This window comes from Monodon monoceros, unplaced genomic scaffold (genome assembly GCF_005190385.1).
Source record: "Monodon monoceros isolate NGI ecotype Baffin Bay Population unplaced genomic scaffold, NGI_Narwhal_1 Super_Scaffold_16, whole genome shotgun sequence".
Lineage (NCBI taxonomy): Eukaryota > Metazoa > Chordata > Mammalia > Artiodactyla > Monodontidae > Monodon > Monodon monoceros.
Window position 1 is genome coordinate 88632864 of NW_021703772.1, and position 24975 is coordinate 88657838.

Genomic DNA, 24975 nt, shown 5'->3' on the forward strand with positions numbered 1-24975 from the left:
ATTGATATCCTGTTATGAAAAAAATTTAACCAATGTTACTTTAAAACACTTCTAAATTCCTGGCATATATAGTTCCTACTCATTAGTGTTCCTCTATTTTTTTTAGAAGACTCCTCATGATATTTGCAGTTTTATTTTCTTAAGTTTAGGATAAGTTCATGGGATTACAATAATATTGTTACTATTTTATTGGAATGGTATTAATTAGGGGAAAAATAATACCTTTAATATATCTTCCTCTCTAAAACCAAACTATATCTTTATTCCAGGCTTCTTTTGAGTTTCTTTATAAACTTTTAAATTTTCATATAAATTATATACAGTTTTTGTGTAGTTTAACTCAAAATACTTTGTTTTATGGTAGATTTTTTGGTTGACCTTTTCTTCTACTATATTATTTTGTATATATGAAATCTATTGATTTTTGTATAATTTTTGAAACTAGCTACATATATTTTAAATTCTTAGTTTCTTATAGTTCTTATTTAGTCTTTATTGATTTATAATTATGTGATTATATTAACTGCATGTAATGATATTCTTTTCTAGTTTTATACCTCATTTCTTTCTATTGTCTAATTATATTACATAATATTTCCAGGCAATATAAAATAACATTATTAGTTTTATTTATGATGTTAAAGCAAAATTTTATAATGTTCCTCCATTTATATTCAAATTCATTAATAAAGTGTTCATTTTATGTGAATAAAATAATTCATTTTATTTTAAGAGTATTTTGATCAATAAATAATGTTGAATATTATCAAATTTATTTATATTAACTGTGGAACTGATCATTTGTTTTTCTCTTATTTGATATATAGTAGCATAGAGAATTATTAATATGTTTCTATAAATAAAACATCTTTTCACAAATATTTTAAATATTTTAAAATTCAGTAGGCTTGAGTTTGAAGAAGACATTTAAATACATAATGACTCTTGGACATATACAACCTAACATTTTTCCATTTCCCTTTTATTTGCCCCACTCATTTTATGAGATGTTGGTGTAGTCAACCGATAACCAGTATTTATCTTTAGGAATATCTTTTATTCACATTACACATTAACATTGTATAATGCAGAAAAGATGATTAATTAGAAGAAAAATAGAAATATTCTGGAAAGGAAGAATAATTTGCAACGAACAAAAACAGTTTACATAGTCAATACCCATTGCTTTCTAGGAATTTCACATTGTTACTTTTGAAACATTCTGGCTAAACAATAATCACTTCATTTTTTTCTTTCAAAGTCAATAAAGAACATATTTCTCTAAATTTTGTCTGTATATATCTTAGCTACTAAAATGTTTAGTAACATTTTACATTCTTCTATGAAAGGGCATGTACATAAGTCTGAATGTGAGGAGTGGAGTTGCTAAGGTTATAAATGTAAATAGAAGGACATCTTCACCTTCAAAAATAAAGCATTTGCTTAATTTTAGGTCTCCAAAATACAGTGATAGCACCTATCTAAATTTAGGGCTCTGAAAAGGATTTATACTACTATAAATATATCTTTAAAATTTGCTTTTAAAAGTAATTGAACTTTCAATGAGTTACAGATTTTTTTTTTTAAATAGGGTAAGGCAATAACTTGAAACTAAAGAAAATATCAAGGCTTTAACACTAAGAACACTATTACAATGAGGACAAGAACTACTCAAATGCTGTCATGAAAATGTCAAACTATCAGCAAATAGATTTCTTGCTAATGGCAATTTGTTCTGCCTCTGACTGAAGACAATGACTACTCATTATTCCAGTGGCTTAATTGCAAAAATTAAATGCATGTTATTGCTATTTTCTTAAGGGAGATGCATCAACAAAGACTGGGTATGCGATGGAGATATCGATTGCGAAGATCAATCAGATGAAGATGACTGTGACAGTTTCTTGTGTGGGCCACCCAAGTACCCTTGTGCTAATGACACTTCAGTCTGCCTGCAGCCAGAGAAGCTCTGCAATGGGAGAAGGGATTGTCCTGATGGGTCTGACGAAGGCGACCTCTGTGGTATTGCACGTTTCACTGCATTGCTTCTTTCTGGAGACTAGAACCTTTTAGTCCAGTAGCTGATAGTTATCATAGTAGCATTTGTTCCTTCCAGTCATTTCTTTAAATGTAACTTTTAGGGTTGAATCCTGTTTACATTTTACAGGCACTGTATATTTATTTAAAAAATTAAATATGATCAGAAATCTCTAAAAATGAAGCAGAAAAGGCTACCTGATCCAACTAACTTAACAATTGTACAGCTGCATTCATCATTTAAATCTCTGAATAGTCAATGATGTTCCCACAATTGAATTGACTATATTCTGTCAGTGAGTTGCTCAGAACAGAAGACTCCTGTTATTATTAAACTATGGGATAAAATTTACTACCACCCAATGTATTTTGTCAGGACTTCAGATCATTACAACAGAAACCTTTTTTAAAAAGAGGAAAGGAAGAAACTGGATAATGAAATCAATAGAATATTACTTGATTTTATATAATTTTCTCAGAAGTTTTTAGTTTTCATAAAGTAGCTTTCTTTAGTATGCTTTATCTAGTTAAAATGATGATTTCAGTGTGATAGCTTTTGAGCTTTAAAATCACTTTTCACTAGCCATCTCCTTATGCCACCAGCACATATAAAGCAATTATATTTCCTTCTCTGTGGGGAGATCAGAGATTTCGCAAGGAGATTTTAAAAATATGCTTTCTAGATAATACTGAAGGTGACATCAATAGAGTAATGACGAAGATTTATAGCACGATAAGAACAATAATGAGATGACTTGAGGCTGTGAGAAAATGACTTTAGGAAATGATGAACCTGCCTGATTGGAAATAGGAAAGACAACTACATTTAAGCCTAAAGTTATCATATATTGATCTGAATTGAGCATTAATAGCATACTGAGTGATATAAAAAAGACTATTATTCTTTTTTAAATTTATGTAATAAAACATCCTTTCTTCCAAATAGTCTGTGATTCTATAAAACAACCTTGAAACAGTAAATGGAACAGTCTTCATTCAGTGATGCTATCATTTAAACAAACAGAAACCCTAAAATTAAATCAAAAAAATTACAAATAAAGGATGACAGACTTTATTTATACAGTTTATCTGTATTCACTTCTTTTTCTCCCAGCTTGTTCTCCCTGGTGGAGTAGTTCGGTGGATGGAAAGAGCTCTTACATTACCATGTATGAGAATTGCTCATGAAGTTTGTAAGAGCAATTCTAAAAGAAGGAAACTGTCAACAGTCTTAAAATTGAAAGTGTATAATTATAGAAAAAAATGAGATTTTGACAAGTTTGAATTATATTCTTCAATTACTTCAATTAAGTCACCTAGGCAGGTGGCTTAATTTCTGGAATTGTCAGTTTCCTTATAAAAAAATGGAGATGATATCTATTAGGAAATCATGGTAATAATACTTAATGCACTACAGGTCTTGAAATAAATTAGCGCTTTTCCATCTTTTCTTCACCCTTTGGGTTAAATGAAGTAAATAAAAGGTGAAGAAGAGAAAATACAGTCATTAAGAAAAATGAAGAGAATCATAAGAAAATGAAGCCTTATTTTCCTATTCTCTGCTCCCTAAATTGGGAAAATAAAAGAGAAAAGGGGATTTCTTCTGAATTCATTTCTCTGTCTACTTCACGATTGAAAATCAGTTCTTGCTTATCAAGCTACTGTACTCATTGGCTAAGAAGCCTTGCTCAAAGATTTTAAATGATTACAGGGAGTGGAAAAGATCACAGTAAAGCTAGGTGTGGAAGTACCAGAGGAGATAAAAAGACATTTTTGTACTGATTGCAGCACTGTGGCATATTGAACTCACATACTCTGTCCTTTATCAGGTGAAGTTGAGGGAGAATTAGAACAATGAAAAACAAAAACAATCACTGGTCAAGGGATTGACTGAATTGCAGAAGGCTCTTCTTTCCTCTGAAGAGGTGCTTTTATGTGCACCTTTGTAGTGTCAGTTTGTAGATGGTCGGCAATATTGGTTCCTGTAGGGAAATGACACTTTGGTCTCTTGTTTTCAAATCCTTTTCCAACCAATACTAGGTTAGGCCCTGTCCAGCCAGGTGGGGATGTTGGTTTGAGTGCTGCAGCAATGGGCATAATGAATCATTTACCCGGTGGACATGAAAGATATACCAAGTGAATTAACTTTAAATAATTGGCATGAATTGGCTTGTAGCTAAAGAGTGGATTTTAGAGAAAGATACCCAAAGTTGAAAGGGTTTTTTAAACCATTTGCTATAGATGGTGAAAATGTAGGGTTTGCCCTCTTCATGTCAACTCCTTCCAAATAGCTGTATCTAAAATAGCCGTTTTTTATCCCCCTACTCCCCGTTGAAACAAAAACAGGGATTGATTCATATCCTGTTCCTCAATACATGTAAAATATATGAAAATTACTTGTAATCTGTAGACAGTATTTGGGAGGTGTCTTGAGATGTAAACATCCATCGTTTGGGTAGTGAGGTTGTTTGTTTTCTCCAAATAAATCTGGTCTATAAAATTTTAAGAAAAGAGAGAGCTCAAGAAGATAAGTTGAATCCTGGTGGAGAGATTATTTTTTCAGGGGGAATTTTAAGTGATTTCAAGAGGAAAGAGATATGCACTTAAGAAAGAAATAAGAGATTTCAATCATTCAAGAAGGGAGTTAACTGTTGATTTTTGTTATAAGGGTATGTCAAAGATAAAACTGGATACTAGTTAAAGTGACATTTACTCAGTAATAACTATTGCAGTAGGGAAGAGTATCCAATATTGATTGAAATCAGCTTCACCAAAACAAAAGATGAGAAACTTTTTAAAGGCTGGAATGTGCTATGGGAAAGGCACTAAGCGGTGTTAATGGGGCATTGGCCCATGTGACTAGGCCATCTGGGTTTGTTAATTGGTGCTCATCCCAGAGAAGAGACAAACTTCTCATATCTTTATGACTGGAGGCAGTGGTACAAGTCAGAGCAAGGTACCCACAGGGTTGGGAGTAAGAGTGAGAGAGTCATCTCCTTAAATGTTTGCATTTCAAAAAGATGGCTTTCAGATCCTGGGGTTGGGAGGAACAGTTCTGAGTGGTAGATGATTGACATCTCAAAGGTACAGAGAAAGGATTTATATTGCAAGCTTTCTAAAGTAACTGCTCTGAGATGGGGCTCAGGGCCCTATCTTCCTATCATCAGGTTTGGGGGAAAACAATAGTAAATTTCTGCAGCATCATGGAGTCATAGAGCTTTCTCAGGAAGACACTTTAAGGAGGGCTGAGGTCATTTTAGGGATGCTGCCATGAGCTGTTAAAAACTGTGCTAGTGTTTGTCTAAGTCTCTTATTGGCTTGGGAAGAGGGGGTTGGGGAGAGGATTAGACAATGAAATTGTTTGTGCTGAGAGTCTGCAGTTTTATCAGCCAAGACTGAGGGTTCAGAGGTGCTTGACTAAAGCTTGGTCAATGAGAGAGTCTTTGTCGGGTAGCAAAAAATTTAAAAAGAAGCTGCAGGATTTAATGATAGGTTTAGGGTTAAGGGAAAATTGACAAGGGGCTAGCCATACAAATATTGCCATTAAATTTATATATTAAGTTATAGAGTTTCAACGTGAATTTTGTTTATCCTTAAATCTAGGATGTAATTCCACAGGTAGTGTCAGAAAGAGACATTTGAACGCTGAGAGAACAGTCGTACTTGAAATAAGCTAAAAGCATTGTAACAATTTTTTTCACCCGCTGTGTATGATGACATTTCTTTACAGTAATTCTCTTGAAAAAGAATGTCAATGGAACAAAATGGGGCAAAGACTTTGAAACGACTGCTGTTTTGAAATGATTATGATTACAGGTGAACAAACATATTTGAAGGAACCAAGAAATGAATCTATGTTTTTTTTCTTGTAAAATAATGCCAAACTTGAATTCTTAGAGAAAACAGTTAATGTAATCATTTTTCTTTTCTTATTACTGTAACTTCTCTTATGGTGACAAATGTGAAGAATAGTTGACCCATACAGAAGTTTAAAATGTGTAGAGAATATTTTTGAAAGTCTTACATTCCAGTCCAATTTTTGAGCTGGATGAATTTCCATAGAGAACAGGAAATATTAGAGGTATATAAGTAATTATTATTGCAATTCGCCAATCATTGAACAACATTCCTTTTCAGTATGTCTCAAAACACACCTAACTGAACAATCTTTGAAAACTACTCAAACATATTTTTAAAGCAAAGAAAGACAACGCTTCTTTTGGCCTTGTTACTATGCACCTAATAGTATATAATAATAGGTAATATCATGGTTGCGAAAACAATTATTTGCTATTTTTGTCAAGGGCGTAAATATGACATCTTGAAATTTCCCAGTTGGACAAATACTAGCTCAATTTAGGGGCAGTTGTGTGCTTTTGGATGATTTTGTTAAATTTTGTTATTCAACAAATATTTTTAACTGCTTACTCTATGCTAGGCACTATGCTAGCTGTGGGATATACATGGTAAACAGAATGAATATTTTGCATACCCTCATGGATCCTACAATCTTGTGATGAAATAGAATGATAAATAAATATATCTAATGTGTGATTATAAACTATAAGTGCCCTGAAAGAGAAGTTCTCTTTCTTTATACAACAGTCTACTTGCCGATTATTTCAGCCAAAATGCCAGGTCAAGTATTTTTGTGTATTATTTATTATGTTTCCATGGCCTCATTGAATTAATAATAATAACCAATATATGAAGTACAGTGTATAATTTACCTAATTTAAAAATAAATATCTAAGAAAATAAAAGTAAATAAATAAATATCTGTAGCCAGTAAAGGGCAAACTAATCCATTCTGGATTATTATTATAAATCACACTATAGGTGTAGAAAAAGATATATAGATATAATAAATACATGTCTATGTGTATGCCTGTTTATTTATAAAACACTGAGATAAGTCAGATTTTCAGATCACCAGTGTATGTGAGTCCATTTTGGAAGCCCTCAAAAACTGATTTTGCATAACTGCTAAAAGGCTCAGCATAATCTTTCCAGTAATAATGGAAACATTGAACTCACTTTACTTCTATGGAGTAAAACAAAGTGTACTCCAAAGATTTATAGAAATGAAAACCTTCCATTCCCAATTTCTGTCATATAGAACTCTATTTGGTCATTAGATGAATTCTTTCATCATTTCTACCCCAACTTCTGGGACAAAAATCTAAAGAGTGCTTTCTCCATTCATCTATAATATCCTTTCTCTAATTCCAGCCTTAGAGAATTGAGTTCAGTGATTAGTATTTAATTGAGCAAAACAATTGATGATGCCCTATAATCTGTTCCTCTCCTTTTATAGATGAATGTTCACTGAACAATGGAGGCTGTAGCAACCACTGTTCTGTTGTTCCTGGAAGAGGAATTGTCTGTTCTTGCCCTGAAGGACTTCAACTCAGCAGAGACAATAAAACATGTGAAATTGTAGATTATTGCAGCAGCCATCTGAAGTGCAGTCAAGTGTGTGAGCAACACAAGCACACAGTCAAGTGCTCATGTTATGAAGGGTGGAAGCTGGATGTGGATGGTGAAAGTTGCACAAGTGTCAGTAAGTAGATGTGTGTTTTGCTATATTTAAGAATAGCAAGTGATATGTGTGTGTGTATGTGTGTTGTGTATCTTGCTATATTTAAGAATAGATATTGAGAAAAAATGCAAAAACACCTCAGAAAATCAATAATGGGTACAACTAATTTTAGAAAAGGCATTTAAGTATAATGTGTCATATTAGACCTACTTCAAAATCTTCTGGACAGAAAATACTACAATAATCCTTTACCATTACAGTCCATCTGATTATCTTTTCCTTAAATAACTGCTTTTGTCTTCTTCCTCCCTAGGTGCTTATTTTTGTATGCTCCAAAGCATTTACTTTTATTTCTCTTTGAATGTTTAGAACCCTCCAAAGACTGGCCCTGTCCCACACTTCCAACTGTATTTCTACTACTCTTGAAAACAACTCCTTGCTCTGGCTGTGTTCATCTTCTGATTGTCCATTTAAGACATTCTGCTGATTCTCTAGATCATATTCCACAGTAGGAAAAGCAAACAAAGGCTATGGAATCTGAAATTTGAACTCTAATCCTATAAATGGCATTCATTATGTATGTGGCTGCAGGCAGGTTACCTAAAACTCCTTGAGCCTTAGTTTTCTCATCTTTCAAATATCAATTCCCATTACAACATGCTGTAAGAATAACATGAAGCACTTTTTGCTGTGCCCTATACCCATTAGGTGCTTAATGAATGGTGGCTTCCCACTGTCTTCTCCAGATTCTTAATTTGAGTCACAGGACACTTACAGGTCCATGGATAGAATTGAAGGGGTCCATGAAGTTTGTTAGGGAAAATTTTACACCTTTATTTTCTTTAATTTCTCACTGAAGGTTAACATTTCTTTCAGTTGTGAATGTATACCACAGACCAGTTCTTAGCAGCAGCTATGACTGTGTTTCCAATAGAAGTGATAGGCATATTCATATCATGTTAAAGTTGTTGCTAATATTGCAAAATATCACTTATGTTCAGGCTTTGAAAACCACTGCTACTTCAATAATGGGAGTCATTAGACCCACTGCTCAATCTTGTTATTGAATGCATTAATTTTAAAAAGTACATATATTACTCCATCAAAAATTGGGTTTTTTTAATTTTGATAATTGTATTTGAATATATTTGATACTTTTTTCTATGTAAATTTTTTTTTTTTTTTTTTTACTTTTTTCTTACTGTTTTTGTAGTCTTTAAAAATTTCTGATTAGGAGTACCCAGGCTTCATCAGGCTCCTAAGAATCCATACATCATAAACTTTTTTCATTTTGTTTCTTCTACTTACATTGTACTTTCCCTCTTTGTCTCTAAAAATCCTGGATATTTTTTAAAACCTACTAGGTCAAATCTTTCTTCTTTAATAGAGTCTTCTTCCAAATATTCTTGCTCTCCACTTATTTCTCCTTTCTATATCTAGAATTTGTCCAAGAAAATATGTGGTCACATTTTTAATTTGCTTTTTTAATTTCTATCTTCTTCCTTTGCTCTTTACTTCTCCAATAAAGTAATAAGCATCTTGAAGTCAGAAATCAAGTTATAGATTTTTCTCTTGTGTTTTACATAGTATCCAATAAAATAATATGCAATTAAAAACATGATTTTTTTCAGAGAATGTTAAATTATTTTCTTATTTTATTTCAAATGTTGTCTTGTAGTTGTTTTCTCCTAGCTGTTAAAATTTGAGTCCTAGAGGCATAAGTTTCACAAACATTTATCTAACTCTTTCTCCTTCAAAGTTCTTGCACAACGTAATTGGCATGAGAAGCTGAAAAAAAATAGCAGTTTGTTGTAATAAAAATAGCCATTTCATATACATGTTTGGAGTAGGGAAATGATAGATCAAACTTTGACCTCAGATATATTTATAATCATGTTTTACATGAGAATTGGCTCTATGTCTGGTTTTTGGATACAGATGACAAAATGATTGACTTATTATAGTGGCTTTGTACTCTGTGAAATCAATCACAACTCAAGCTGAATATTAGAACGATTCAACATTTGAATATAATTTACCAGGTGCAAAGATAATTCTTCTAATGGAATTGACCCCTTCTACCCTCAGCTTAGACAGAAACTCTAATAGTACCATATCATTTCTCACTGTTAAGATTGCTGTATTTCACACCTGGCTTTGTTTATAATTTGACAGAGAAGCAAAAGTATATTTTACCTTTTAAAGTTAGTACAGAGCTTTTCTTACATGGAAACTTTAACCTGCTGGTAATTTATCCCTTCCTCAACATACAGTGTATTTAAATACCATTTTCAGCATTTATATTGTTACAGATAATAGAGGTTTTGTTAGGTATTAAAACTTATTTTTGATTTAAACCAATTTTCATACATAAAAAAATTTATACTGTGTTTTATTCATATCATTTCTTTTTGAAAAACCTACAGCAGATTCACAGTTCAATAAAAATGAATTGACTATTGATTATTGGACTTTAAAAGTAAAATTTCTTTTTTCTTGCTCTTCTTTTGTTCTTTTTCCCCATCATTCTTAAGCTGAGTGCTTCCTTTTAAAATGTGTTCTCTTTATTGAATGCAATATCTGTGCTTATTCTTCTTGACATTTTAAAAATAAAAAATAATAGTACTCTTTATGCCTCAAATTAGAAGCATGACTCGCCCATTTTTTTCCTCCTGAATTTTCCTCTGTAGTTGTCTCATATTCTCTTATTTCTTTCTAATCATCCCTTCCTAAATTCTTTACACTCTGCCATTGGCTGAATTGCTGAACTTACTCTATTTTCTCTAAGTTCACTTTTAACATCTTATTAGTTAACTATAATTATTTTCAAAATACTATTTTTATAATCTTTTTTATTTAATAAAAATAAATCTCACTTCTCTTGGGTACCTGGATACTTTATTTAATCAGTGCCTTACATGTTCTCTCTTTAATACATAATTTATTAATCACCTTTCTCTGAAGTATTTTCTTTTTACTTATGAAAACCCAGGCTATTGCTACTGACTGCATTTCTTTTCTATCTCTGATTCCTTTGCTGTTTGGTAGTAGCCTACTTACAAATTTGCAGCATATTTCTAGTAACATTGGAAAGAACATTGTAGCATCTCCCTTTTATTTTCTTTTAGCCTGAATTAGGTTAGATTTACCCACCAATACATTTCTTTGTTCTTAATCGCTCATTTTTTAAAAGATTTTTTTATAAATGTATTTATTTTAAAACATATCTTTTTAAAGAAAGAGATCATGGATGTAAATACAAAACTGCGTAAACATAATGATCACCTAGCAGTACACTGTGTCCATCACCCAAACTTTTTTTATTTTTTGGAGCCCCATTTACTTTATATTTTTTTATTGAGTTATAGTTGATTTGGAGCTCCATTTACTCCATTTTTTATTTATTTAAACAAAATTTTTTTATTGCACCCAAACTTTAATTCTAAAAAAAAAGCATCTGTGCCACAGCACAGTCCAGGCATTTGTAATGATCATGGCAGTCTTCTTTCCAGCCTATTTTTTATCATCCTCTTGTTTCTACAGTTTGTGAGAAGTAAAATATCAAAAAGTTGAAGGAATATAATATTTTTAAGGGAGAGGGTAATCCAGATCTGGAAGATGAGAATTGATGAAAAGAGCTCAGACATATAGTAAAGAATAAAGTGATGTTAAGCAGATGGGCTACCTTGGGGAATAATGGAAGATAAAGGTGAAGAGATCAGGGCAGTGAAGCTGTGGTGGTTTACAATCTGGCCATCCATTCCTTTATTTATCTTAATAAAGTGAGAGTTTTACATATCAGTCTCCATCCATGATTTTAAAAGTAACTCTTCATTATTTATGAAAAGAACCTCATATCCTCAGCCTGACATTAAAGGCTTTCTTCATTTTTGTTCATTTAATCTCTCCAATCTGATGTTTCATTGTCTTCCACTGTGGGTTTCCACTCCATGCACATTATTTATGGTTTTGTCATTAGTAATGATAATAAATGCATCATGGCCAAGAATGTAAAGTACTTTCACATATATGACTTCATTTTACCACCTCCTTCATGTACGCTGCTCATTGCCATCTATGACTTTTCAGTATGACAGTATCTTCTACATTCTCTCTGGAAATCTGAATCCTATACTCTATTCAAAACTCCCACCTCTATGAATCATTTCTTTTTTTCCTTTCTGGTTTTTCTTTCTATTTTTATTTTTATTTATTTATTATTGAAGTGTAGTTGATTTACAATGTTGTGTTAGTTTCAGGTGCACAACCAAGTGATTCGGTTTTATATATGTATATATATGCCTTTCAGATTTGTTTCCCTTATAATAAGGTTATTACAAAATATGAAGTATAGTTCACTGTGGTTATCTGTTTTATACAATAGTAGGTCCTTGTTGGTTATCTATTTTCTATATGGTAGTGTGTATATGTTAATCCCAAACTCCATATAAATAATTTCTTAAATTTAATTATAATATTACTGATAGCTACCATTTATCAAGCATCTAAAATGTCATAGGTAATTTATTTATAACTCACAAGAAGCCGATTAGATATTATTAATTCTCTAATTTTATACCTATGGAAACTGAGACACAGAAGGTTACTTCATTTGCCCAGAGCCTTGTGATAAAGAGATGTTAGAGAAGAGCTTTTGCGCTTCATTCCTCCTGACTCCAAAGCAAGAGCTTTTACAAGCCATTCCAAAGATCCAGGCCATCTCTATGTACTGTGCGCTCTCAGATTCCCATGATGCCTTTGAACAGTCTGTTTTATAAGCTTATTTCTGTCCCTTACACCTATGCTTTTTTCAGAGTGGAGGTTGAATCAAATTATTTTATAGTTCTTCTGAAATATATGAAAATTGTGAAATATATGAAATTTTGGTAACATTTCTCCAGAAAAAGTCTTATTTCTACCTATTTTCATATATTATTAAAGTATATACCTCACTCTATCTTTTTATTTTATATATTCTTAATTATTTCCTACTTTCATTCCTTCTGTTGTTCGTTTGTACATATATTGTATATGTATATGTATATCTACCTGTATATGTATTGGTCCTGCCATAGGATTATCTATACTTTATTAATCTTTCAAACAAATGACTTTGGTTTTTTTTGATAATCTGTTTTTCTCTATCTTATCAGTTGCTGTAGTTATTTTATTTTTTCTAATTCCTTTGCGTTAATTCTTTTTATATTTTCTGAATTATTGCGTTTAAATAAGATGTTAATTTTTAATGCATGAATTCTCAACTTTATTCAACTAGCACAAATACACAGAGAAGGAAAACATTAAATTGTCAGAATGTTACATTGTCTTTCCTTATATAGATGGAAAAGTTTTCAGAGCTGAGGATAGTTATACAGATTAATCTGAATGAGGTAAAAAATATATGATTTTTAGTTAACAGTGAACTAAAAATAGTATATGTACAGTTTTTTACTCTTTATAAATTTCTACACTTATTACCATATTTCTTTTTTCTTATAACAGATAGATTGAGATATACACTTCAGTGGTTTATAGTATATTTAGAGAGCGATACAACCATTACCGCTATCTAATATTATTATATTTTAATCACCCTCTCAACAAACCCCACAGGCATTAAAAGTCACTCCCCATCAACCGCTACCCCAGGCCTGACAACCACTAATTTATTTTCTGTCTCTATAGAGTTACCTATTCTGGACATTTTATAAAAATGGAATCGTAGAGTATGTGGTCTTTTCTGACTGACTTCTTTCACTTGTCATAATGTTTTCAATGTTCAACCATGTTTTAGCATACATCAGTACTTTATTTCCTTTTATTGTAGAATAAAAATCTCTTGTATTGATATACCACATTTTGTTTATCCATTTATCAGTTGATGGACATTTGGATTGTTTCCAATTTTTGCTTATTATGAGTAATTCTGCTGTGAATATTTATGTACAAGTTTTTGTGGGGACATGCATTTCATTTCTCTTGGGTGAAAACTAAGAATGGAATTGCTGGGTCATATGGTGACTCAATATTTAACGTTTTCAGGAACTGCCAAACTGTTTTCCAGAGTGGCTACTTCATTTTAAAACCCCATCAGCAATGCACGAGGGCTTCAGTTTCTACACAATCAATTTCCATCAGTTTTTACTGTCCATCTTATTTTTATTATAGTAATCCTAGTGGGTGCAAAGTGGTATCTCATTGTGCTTGACTTTTTTCCCTTATGACTAACGATGTTGAGCATCTTTTCTTATGCTTATTGGTCATTTGTGTATCTTCCTGGACAACATGCCTGTTCAAGACCTTTGCCCAGTTTTAAACTGGGTTATTTATCTTTTTAGTTTTGAGTCATAATTGTCTTTTACATATTCTAGATACAAGTCCCTAATCAGATATGTGCATTGGAAATAATTTGTCCCATTTTGTAGGTTGTTTTTTCACCTTTTCACTTTCTTGATGTTGTCCTTCCTTTGAAGCTCAAAAGTTCTTTTTTTTCTTTTTTTGGATGAAGTTCACTTGTTATTTTTCTTTTGTTGCTTGTGTTTTACTGTCATAGCTGAGAAACCATTGCCTAATCTAAGGTCATTAAGATATACTCCTATGTATTCTTCTAATAGTTGTACAGTTTTAGCTCTTACATTTAGGTCTACACTACATTTTGAGTTAATTTTTATATATGATATGAAGTTTGATCTTCTTTCTTTTGCATGTGGAAATCCAGCACAATTTCTCTTTTTTTTTTTTTTTTTTGCGGTACGCAAGCCTCTCACTGTTGTGGCCTCTCCCATTGCGGAGCACAGGCTCAGCGGCCATGGCTCATGGGCCTAGCCGCTCTGCGGCATGTGGGATCTCCCGGACTGGGGCACGAACCCGTGTCCCCTGCATCGGCAGGTGGACTCTCAACCACTGTGCCACCAGGGAAGCCCCAGCACAATTCCTTGAAAACACTCTTCTTTCCCCATTGAACAATTCCCTGGAGATTGGGCTTTTGGGGGAGCTCCAAAACCCATCTGTCCCCTCTGGTGGTTTCTGGGCTGTCTGTGTCCAAGGCTGCCACAAAGCTGGGGAAAGGGAGACGTGATTGGTGCATGTTTGTTTTTTTATATTAATTTATTTTTTAATATTTATTTTATATTGGAGCATAGTTGATTAACAGTATTGTGTTAGTTTCAGGTGTATAGCAAAGTGATTCAGTTATACATACACATGTTTCTATTCTTTGTCAAGTTCTTTTTCCATTTAGGTTATTTTACAGAATATTGAGCAGAGTTCCCTGTGCTATACAGTAGGTCCTTGTTGGTTCTGTATTTTAAATATAGCAATGTGTATAGGTCAATCCCAACCTCCCAGTCAATCCCTCCCCCCCCAGCCCTTACCCTCTGGTAATTATAAGTTCATTCTCTAAGTCTGTGTGTCTGTTTCTGTTTTGTAAATAAGTTCATTTGTATCATTTTTTTTTAGATTCTGCATGTAAACATATCATATGATATTTGTCTTTCTCTGTCTGACTTACTTCACTTAGTATGATAATCTCCAGGTCCATCCATGTTGCTGCAAATGGCAGTATTTCATTCTTTTTTTTTTTAATAAATTTATTTATTTTATTTATTTATTTTTGGCTGCGTTGGGTCTTTGTTGCTGCGTGCGGGCTTTCTCTGGTTGCAGTGAGTGGGGTCTACCCTTTGTTGCAATGCGTGGGCTTCTCAGTGCGGTGGCTTCTCTTGTTGCGGAGCACGGGTTCTAGGCGCGTGGGCTTCAGTAGTTGTGGCACACAGGCTCAGTAGTTGTTGTTCGCGGGCTCTAGAGCACAGGCTCAGTAGTTGTGGCACGTGGGCTTAGTTGCTCTGCTGCATGTGGGATCTTCTCAGACCAGGGCTCGAACCCGTGTACCCTGCATTGCCAGGTGGATTCTTAACCACTGTGCCACCAGGGAAGCCCTATTTCATTCTTTTTAATGGCTGAGTAACTGGGATTGATGCATGTTAAAATGCTACAAAGTTTGCTGTTCTCAATGATATTCAGCATTTTTTCTTAATAAACACTCACTGGATTGTTACTAGAATTTGGTTAATTTCTAGAGTTTAGAAGAAAGATAATTTTGACCATTTTGCTAGTATTCTCATTGTTTTTAAAGAGGAGAAAATTTTGGGAAGTCCTTACTCCACCATTTAGAAATTATTCTCTATATCATTAATTTTTAATTGTCTCATGGTTTTTAATCTATACATTGGATGCCATAATATCTCTATTTCTGAATTCCCTATTTGAGGTCCTGTTAGTCAAGAAATTGTTTAGTAATTATTTTTAGTTTAAAGCATATGAGGAGCTTAGCAGTCTTTATTGTTGATTTTTAGTTTCATTTCATTGTGCTCAGAGCATGTGTTCATTATTAGTTTGATTCTTTGCTATCTCTTGAGACTTACTTTGTGGACTAGAACATGATCATTTTGTTAAATGTTTCATGTGTACTTAGAGAGAATATGCCTTCTATTTTGATGGCACCAATTTCTATATATTTCCTGTGTGTTGAGTTTTGTGTTTATTTTGTGGTTCTCATTATATTTGTTATAATTTTTTCTATCAGTTTGAATGGGTTAAGGTTGAAACTCACACAGTATAATCATGGGTTTATTAATTTCTCCATTTAATTATGTCAAGTTTTGCTTTATATATTTTTAATCTATTATTGGCCATATACTATGTTTGTTTGTTTGTTTTTTGCGGTATGCGGGCCTCTCACTGTTGTGGCCCCTCCCATTGCGGAACACAGGCTCCAGATGCGCAGGCTCAGCGGCCATGGCTCACGGGCCCAGCTGCTCCGCAGCATGTGGGATCCTCCCAGAACAGGGCACGAACCCGTGTCCCCTGCATTGGCAGGCGGACTCTCAACCACTGCGCCATCAGTGAAGCCCTGGGCATATACTATTTTAAGAGTTATATTTTATCTGTCAAACTGTTCATATTATCATATAATAGTGAGCCTTTTTATTTCTATGAAAGCTGTTTGCTTTGAAGTTTCTTTTGGCTAATATTAATGTTAATTTATTAATAAGGCAATTAATATTTTATGACTATTCACAAATAAAATTTTAGAATAAACACATCACCAAAATTATTTATTTAAAAAATCAAGACAGCTAGACCTATGCAGTTTTCGTGATGGCCTTTTATTGTTAGCAGAGGCAAGAGTAGAATCCAGATCTTCTATTATAAAATTTCTTTCTACTCAGTTGTAACAGAGAAGGCAATAATTTTTGGTTCAAGAGAATATACTTTCTCAAATAGAGCATGAAAGTAAGAGCAATAAACGATCTCTTAAATATGAATTCTCTTGAAGGGAAAGCATGTTTTACAGTATTTGTATATGCTGAATTACCATGCTCAGCATATATGTCATGCCCAAACAATTCTTGTTTTATTTATGAGTATTTCTTAGAAGGTGATATGAAATTTCTTCTATTACTAGTTTAAAATTTCATTCAGAAAACTAATTAATTTATATAGGAAATATATGCAAATGCTAAAAAAAAAAATGAACCTATGCCGAATAAAGTAAAACTTAGTTTTCTTCCCACTCCTGAACTCATCACCAGTTCCCATGGCAGAAGTAACAGCATTCCTTCATTAATCTTTTAAGATGTATTCTGTGATTTACCATCACATAGGTCTAGAAAAATCTTTTATTTTTTAACTTAAATGGTAGCATATCATGCACACAGTTCACATCTTGCTGTTTTCAACTTACAAAATATTGGAAGTTATTCCACATCAGCACATGCATATTAATCACATTCATTTACGTGGCCTTATAATATTACACCCTGTGCCTATCATACATTATTTATGCAGCCATCTATTGAGGAATATTAATGTTGCTTAATCTTTTGCTACCAGAAATGATATTGCAAAGGATTTCCATCTTCATCTGCAAATTATCATATGTACAACTCTATCTTTACAAATGGACTTACTTGATCAAATAGTGTAATATATATATAAACTTTTGATGGAATATTGCACAGTGATGCTACTTAGGGGCTATACTTTTGTTATCAATATACCAGAGTGCCTTTTGTCTACATTTTAATCAAAACAGTGTCTTATCAAATATTTTCATAGTTTTAAAATCCATTTATCATTTTATGACAGAAATTGAATACTTTTTAAAATTTCAAAGTTGTTTATATTTTCCTTTCTTTGAATTTTCTTTTTAATACCCTTTGCCCCCGTTATTCATGTATTTTTTCTTGTCAATTTGTAGGAGCTCATATGTATTAAATAATTTAATCCTTTATTATATCGCAGATATTTTACCCAGTTTGCCTTTTGTCTTTTGACATTTTTTACATTGTTTTTTCTCCTACAATTTCTTCAGTAACAATAAAATTCATTCTTTTCTTTAGGTCTTCTATGATTTGTATCAAACTCAGAAAGGCTTTCCTCATTCTAGCATACTAAAAATAAAATAACACATTTATGTATGTAAGAAAAGTAGATACTTTTGAAGAAGCAGTCATTTTGTGATTTAAAAACTGTGTTCTTTAACATTATTCAATATAAGCTTCTCTAGCAAGTAGCTGCTGCACCTACAATTTACTACTTAACTAAGGGCAAACAAACTATAAGCCAAAGGAAGGGGAGGCTCTTCAGAGCTGTAATGTCCCTAGTTTCAGCATATGCTAAGAAATATCTGACTATTTTTGGTGTGTCATCATCCAACCTTTTCTCTTACGCAGTATCTCTTTTGCTTATTCCTTTGAGCGATTTCTGGAACTTAATAGTCATAATAATTATTAAATATTTATTAAGATATTATTAAGTATTCACACTTTTAACTGTCAATTATCCTGATAACTTAGTATGTTATACACTTTATAAATTAAAATATTGAGGATCAGAGGGTCTGAGTAAATTTCTCAAATTTATACAGCTAGTTGATAGCAGAGCTCTGTCAACCCACAGTTTCTGACTCCAAGTCTGTTACTTGCTGACTACATCACAGTTACTGCTACATTTGTGTTTACTGTGATGATTTTCAGCCTATAAAACAAATTTGCAGACGTCATCTAATTGGATTCTGATAGCAACAGTTTAAGTTAGATTGAAAGGTGGTTATTGTTAACCTCATTTTACAGGTAAGGACATTTAATTCCTGAAAAGATAAAGAATGTTTCTAAGCTAATAGTTGTTTCACAGCCAAAGCAGGTAATCAAATAAGGATTGCTGATCCAAAATTAGTTATTATTTCTTTTAAACAACTGTGCATCTAACACAACCTTTTGGGTTTTTTTTACTGTAAAAACGCTAAATTTTGGATTTTAAATTTTATGAGTATTTGTTCTATTGGGAGCTTTCTGGAACTGGTTATTTTGTACATGTTTGGTATCTTGTATCAGTTAGCTATTACCACAGTAACGTTGTGCAATAAACACCATAATACTATGCAATAAATATCCATAATACCTAAATGATATTAGGTATTATATCAACAATCTACATAATGTTTGCTCACAAATTCTCAGGATTTCTGGACAGTTCTTATGGTCATGGCCAGGCTTGCTTATACTATGTGATCAGCTGAAGGGCAAGTAAATGACTCTGCTGATTGTGGCAGCATCTCTCCCATGCTAGCTGTCAGATGGTCTCTTAGGATGGATTCAACTCTTCTCCACATTTAATCACTCAAAACACATTTATTTAATGTGCTGGGCAGAGCTCCCTAAAGTAGATTCACCTCCAGTGAAAAAAAATGGCAGGTGACTTCTCTCCACCAAGGCAGCCAGCACCTTCTAATCTAAGACCTGGTATATACTATGTATTCCCTGGTGCTAGGTGTTAGGGACAGTATAATGAGCAAGACAGATGAGATCCCTGTTTAAGAGAGTTTATAATCCAGTGAGGAAGATCAATGGCAAACACGGAAATATTGATTTTAAAGTGTATCTCAAAAAAAATAAATAGGCTATGATGGTATAGAATAATGGAGGTGTGCTTTTATTAGATAACTGATCAGGAAAGACCTCTCTGAGGAAATAAGATTAATAAGAACAGTAAACCTGGTTGCAATTGACAAAATCCCAGTTCAAATGAAGTTGAATAGAGTTAAGTGCATTGGCTCATATACTGAAAGTATGAGAAGCGTATAGGGTATTTGAAGGAAGGAGCTAGTCTTAGGGGTAATTGGAACTACAGATTTGAATGTCCTTAGGACATCATGGTCTCTCCCCTGGTCATCACTGCTTCTGTTTCTGAGGCTTTTTTTTCTCTTCTCCTACAATACCATGAGTAGACTTACACAAACTACAAGGGCATGAACTGACAACACTAGGCTGAGAAATCTGTGACCATAGAAGAAAAGAGACTCTTTCCCCTCAGCTTGAAAACTTCTCTGGAATTTTACAAACCCGTCTTCCTGACTTAGATCTCACATCCACCTCTTGAGTCAACCACTTTGGCCTGGGATAATTATAACAGCTCACATTCACAGACATGTATAGACTTGGGATAGGAAAACCAATTTCCCTAAAGAAAAGCACAAAAGGGTGGCACTAACATGGAAACAGGAGAAATCTTTGTGAACCTGGATCCCTCCCTCAAAATGTATATTCATCAAGTGAATTCATGTCTAACCCATATTAGTATGTCCAATGGTAATTGGTATAGGACTTAATACATTTCAAAATGATAACATAATTTTTTTAACTTTGGGGTATTAAAAATTCTTTCTTTTAGGTACAAAAATATAAAACTTTAATCTCATATTTGTTTTCAAAGCTTTTTCTGTTTCTCCCTACTCAGGCCTGGCCCAGGATTAAAAACTAGTGGGGGAAGAGTTGTAGACATGACCTTCTTGGGTTGTAGAGAGAGCCACCATCTTCCCTCATGGAGAGTATTCACTAATTATCAGCCCAATAATAGTTTTTTGTTGAATCTCTCTCCTTTATGGATCTAGAGTCATGTGATGGGCTAAGAGTGGCAGCGTTAGTTTTATTCACCTCTTAGCAATTCCTATGGTGATGTTTCTGAAGTTTAGATTGTCAGCTGAAACTACTTTAAAACAGAAAGTCTTACATTTGTCTTGGAATTGCAACAATTCTTGTATTTTAAAATCAGAATCAGGTGTATAAAAATTCAAAGAATAAAGACACATTTATATGTTATTTTAATAAATACAAATAAACGTAAGTTTTTCAAGTTTCTTTTACATTTTGGATTAAAAGAAATTGTTCCTCTAGTGAGAGAAAATTACATAATAAATTATACTTTTAAATAAATGGATTTTGACCTCAAGCACTTTATTCCACTTACTAAGCCTATAAATATTTTCATAAGCCTATTAAAATAAATTTATTTTCAGATCCTTTTGAAGCATTCATCATCTTTTCAATTCGCCATGAGATCAGAAGGATTGATCTTCATAAAAGAGACTATAGTTTACTTGTTCCTGGATTGAGAAACACAATAGCACTTGATTTTCACTTCAATCAAAGTTTACTTTATTGGACAGATGTTGTAGAAGACAGAATATACCGGGGCAAGCTTTCTGAAAGTGGAGGTACACCTATTACAATGTTGACTTAACGTTCAGATTGATTTCTAACTGAAAATTCCAGAAAAGTATGCTGTAATCAGAAGGAATTTTGATTAATCTTTGGCCTTTGGTTCTTCATCTTCTCCCTCATATGTGTAAAACCAGGGATGTGAAGTGTATGTGTGAAGATAGGGGAGAGAAGTGGTGAAGGCCTGTACCGTTCACACCATTTTCAAGTTGTGAACTTTTTCAGGCATACTCGGTGAAGAAATTTATTTACAAGAAAAAAAAAGCACTGTCTCCTACATACTAGTAGTCATATTTTTGTCAGTTAACGTAGCTTGTGTTTTATTTGGTTTTCACCTTTCAGCATAATTCAAAGTAATAATGAATTATTACAAAGATTACAAATATGAGCTAAATATTTTTTTCCCATGATTTGACATCTCTTTTCTCCAATCTAGGCCATTCTTTAGTAGCAAGGCCTTGAGATTAATATACGTAATAATTCTCTTGAAAATTTTAGATCTGTGTAGCATTCCAAAGGCCAGGAATTTCTATCACCATCTAAATTCCTCCTTAAATCACCTATACAATTTTGGAAAAATACAGTATTTGAACACACTATATAATTATGATCTGTGATATTGCAAGGTACTGTGTCATATTGCAAGGTACTGACTTCAAATGATGGATTTAGATCCATGACTTTAGATGGTTAACTGTTCAAAAAACCACACTATTAAAAAGTCTAACAAAAGCACTGGCAATGTCATAAATTATAAAGAGCGATCCTATTAGAAAAAGGATTGTTTTTTAAATATATATATATATATTTAATTCCAAAATAAATTAAGGAATGGATAAATAAGAATAGTGCTGGGTATTACCAAATTGCCTATTTTTATTTAGACCACACTACTGCCTTCTTCTCTTATTTGCAAACATATTATATCCTGCAAGTCTTATGGCTTGCAGGATATATAACATGCAAGCCATAAAACTTGGCTTATGGTGTGGAGGTGGGTGATTTGGGGCTTTTGTTAAGGTTAAACGCAGCAAGAGTGATCTTATCAGGCATGCTTCAAAAAAAGAGTGGGTGCTGACTAGCTATGATGCATGTTACCCCAGGTGGACTTTTTCTTTTTATTCTACCCCTGAAGATCAACATTGAATTAAATTGCACCAATTTTAACCAGCACATCATTATTATTTCCAAAATCCCTTGTTCTGACTAAAAAGTCAGAAGCACGAAATAACTTTTTTGCAACCTAAACATTGTTATTAGCCTCAGAGTTGTTTTAAAATTTTGTTATACTGTCACTGAAAGGATTTAAGAGATTAAAAAACTCTGCTGGGAAAGATCAGTGATTCTAAATTTGGGGCCTTCTTAGTTTCCTCTGTGCCAGGTAACACTTTTGCACTATATCTCTCAAGGTTAATCTCATGTTAAGTACTTCATATTGCTAATAAGTAGGCTTTTTCCTTTGTGTTTAACATGTTCCTTGAATGTGTGCAAGTGTTGGCTTCTCTTTTTTTGTAGGTGTCAGTGCCATTGAAGTGGTTGTGGAGCATGGCCTGGCTACCCCAGAAGGACTAACAGTTGACTGGATAGCAGGCAACATATACTGGATAGACAGCAATCTGGACCAAATCGAAGTGGCCAAACTAGATGGTTCCTTAAGAACTACACTCATAGCAGGAGCTATGGAACACCCCAGGGCCATCGCTTTGGACCCAAGATATGGGTAAAGAAGTTTGCGTTTCACAGATTCACTTTGGCATAAAAAATAATCTTTCAAGTTAATACTGAATTCTATTATCTCATAAATTATGAGTCATAGTGCTTATTTTGTGCATGTAAATATGTGTGTATATATACTTGTGCATAGTTGTGTATATATGTGTGTGTTTATATGTACATATACAATTACATACATAATTGTGTGTGTGAGTACATATATCTATATATACATAGCTATAAATATAGATATATCTCAACCAGTTTTAGTTTGTTACCATGAATTTTATTATAGGATTGCTTACATAGGTACTTTTAGAGGATAGAACTTTTTTTTCTAAATGAGGGCATTCAGCCCCTTTGGAAGCTATTGTAACTCTATTTTAAGCAGTAACTTAATGAATTTCTTTTTGACCTGCCAAAGAGATGCTGTAATTGTTTCTAAGGGTTGCAAACCACAGTGTTTGGTCCAAACAGTCACCAATGTTAACCACCTCACCCTATATCTATATTGATACTTGTATATACTTGGAGTTAGTTTGAAAGAATATTAGAATAAGCTTGAAAGAGTCCAGTATTGAGATGCTAACTACTGGGATATTTGAAGGACAAGACACATGATTCTGGAAAACAAGGTCAAATGTATAATTCAGGTTATTGCCCCCACTGTTTCCCTGTGTTCCTTTGTGAAAGAGCAGAAGAGAGACAGTGGATTGTCTTCCCTTAGATTTCAGTTTTCTCTTTTGTAAGTCAGGGATAATAATTTCTTTATAATTAGGTTGTTTTGAGGAGCTGGGAAAATGTGGAAGATAATATATAGCTCATCTACATGGGAATGCTTTGCTCTTGCTGTTAATTGTTTATTTCTTTGGTAATTATTTCGTTAATCCAAAATCATTGTCAAGTCTAAAGGATGGTAGAAAGGAAATTTTTTTTGGCTCTGTACCTTTAAGTAATACAAAGTCTAGGGAGGACCAAGGCGAGGGGGGAGTCAGCCAGGAGGGACTTTAATGAGATGAAGAAGAGAGAAAAGGGAGCCTTGTGTTTAAGTCAGCTTCCTGGCCCACACTCTCTGCTTTGTGCCCTGGTTTATGCCCAAGACCCAGAAATCAATAGATTGGGAAGTCTGTTTGTTTTCCTTTTCCTCAATTCAGATACAGAAATTAAAGGGACAAGGCAGCTTGTCTAGACCAAGGCTCCAAACTGGCAACTCTCATTGCTGTGTTTGTTTTACCTTCCACAGAGTTTGACATTTATTTGAATTAGTTGCCAAAATTTAAAATATTGAAAGATTTTGTATACAACTCTGGATTTCTGGCTTCTTTCAAAAAAGTAGGGAGATCTGGCCACAATCAACAGAGCAGCAATTGTATCTTTTTTTTTTTTTAAACATCTTTATTGGAGTATAATTGCTTTACAATGGTGTGTTAGTTTCTGCTTTATAACAAAGTGAATCAGCTATACATATACATACATCCCCATATCCCCACTCTCTTGCATTTCCCTCCCACCCTCCCTATCCCATCCCTCTAGGTGGTCACAAAGCACCGAGCTGATCTCCCTGTGCTATGTGGCTGCTTCCCACTAGCTATCTATTTTACATTTGGTAGTGTATATGAGTCCATCCCACTATGGAGAACAGTATGGAGGTTCCTTAAAAAACTAAAAATAGAATTACCATATGACCCAGCAATCCCACTACTGGGCATATACCCTGAGAAAACCATAATTCAAAAGACACATGCAATGTTCATAGCAGCACTATTTATAATAGCCAGAACATGGAAGCAACCTAAGTGTCCATCGACAGATGAATGGAAAAGAAGATGTGGCACATATATAAAATAGGATATTACTCAGCCATAAAAAGAAATGAAATTGAGTTATTTGTAGTGAGGTGGATGGACCTAGAGACTGTCATACAGAGTGAAGTAAGGCAGTTGTATCTTCTAGCCTGGAGGTATGTCCTCCAGTTTACATGGTTTACGCTTTGCCCATTTCACTCATTACCTCCTGTAATAACAGTTCACTAGGAAGAGGTCATCTGTGTCTAATGAAAAATTCCCTTTTTCAAACAGACTCTCCCTGAGGTTACGAGTAGATTGCCAATCTTGACCCTTTACTTCC

The 24975-nt window shown here is 33.4% G+C and overlaps 1 protein-coding gene across 1 annotated transcript in view; it reads left to right on the forward strand.

The window, feature by feature from the left end:
- LRP1B (LDL receptor related protein 1B) overlaps positions 1-24975 on the forward strand; it is a 1820879-nt gene that overhangs the window by 1174376 nt on the left and 621528 nt on the right. Inside the window, exons 22-25 of the mRNA XM_029226108.1 lie at positions 1822-2022; positions 7355-7600; positions 20934-21131; positions 22651-22855. Coding sequence (XP_029081941.1) covers positions 1822-2022; positions 7355-7600; positions 20934-21131; positions 22651-22855 — 850 coding nt within the window. The remainder of the gene's footprint in view (positions 1-1821; positions 2023-7354; positions 7601-20933; positions 21132-22650; positions 22856-24975) is intronic.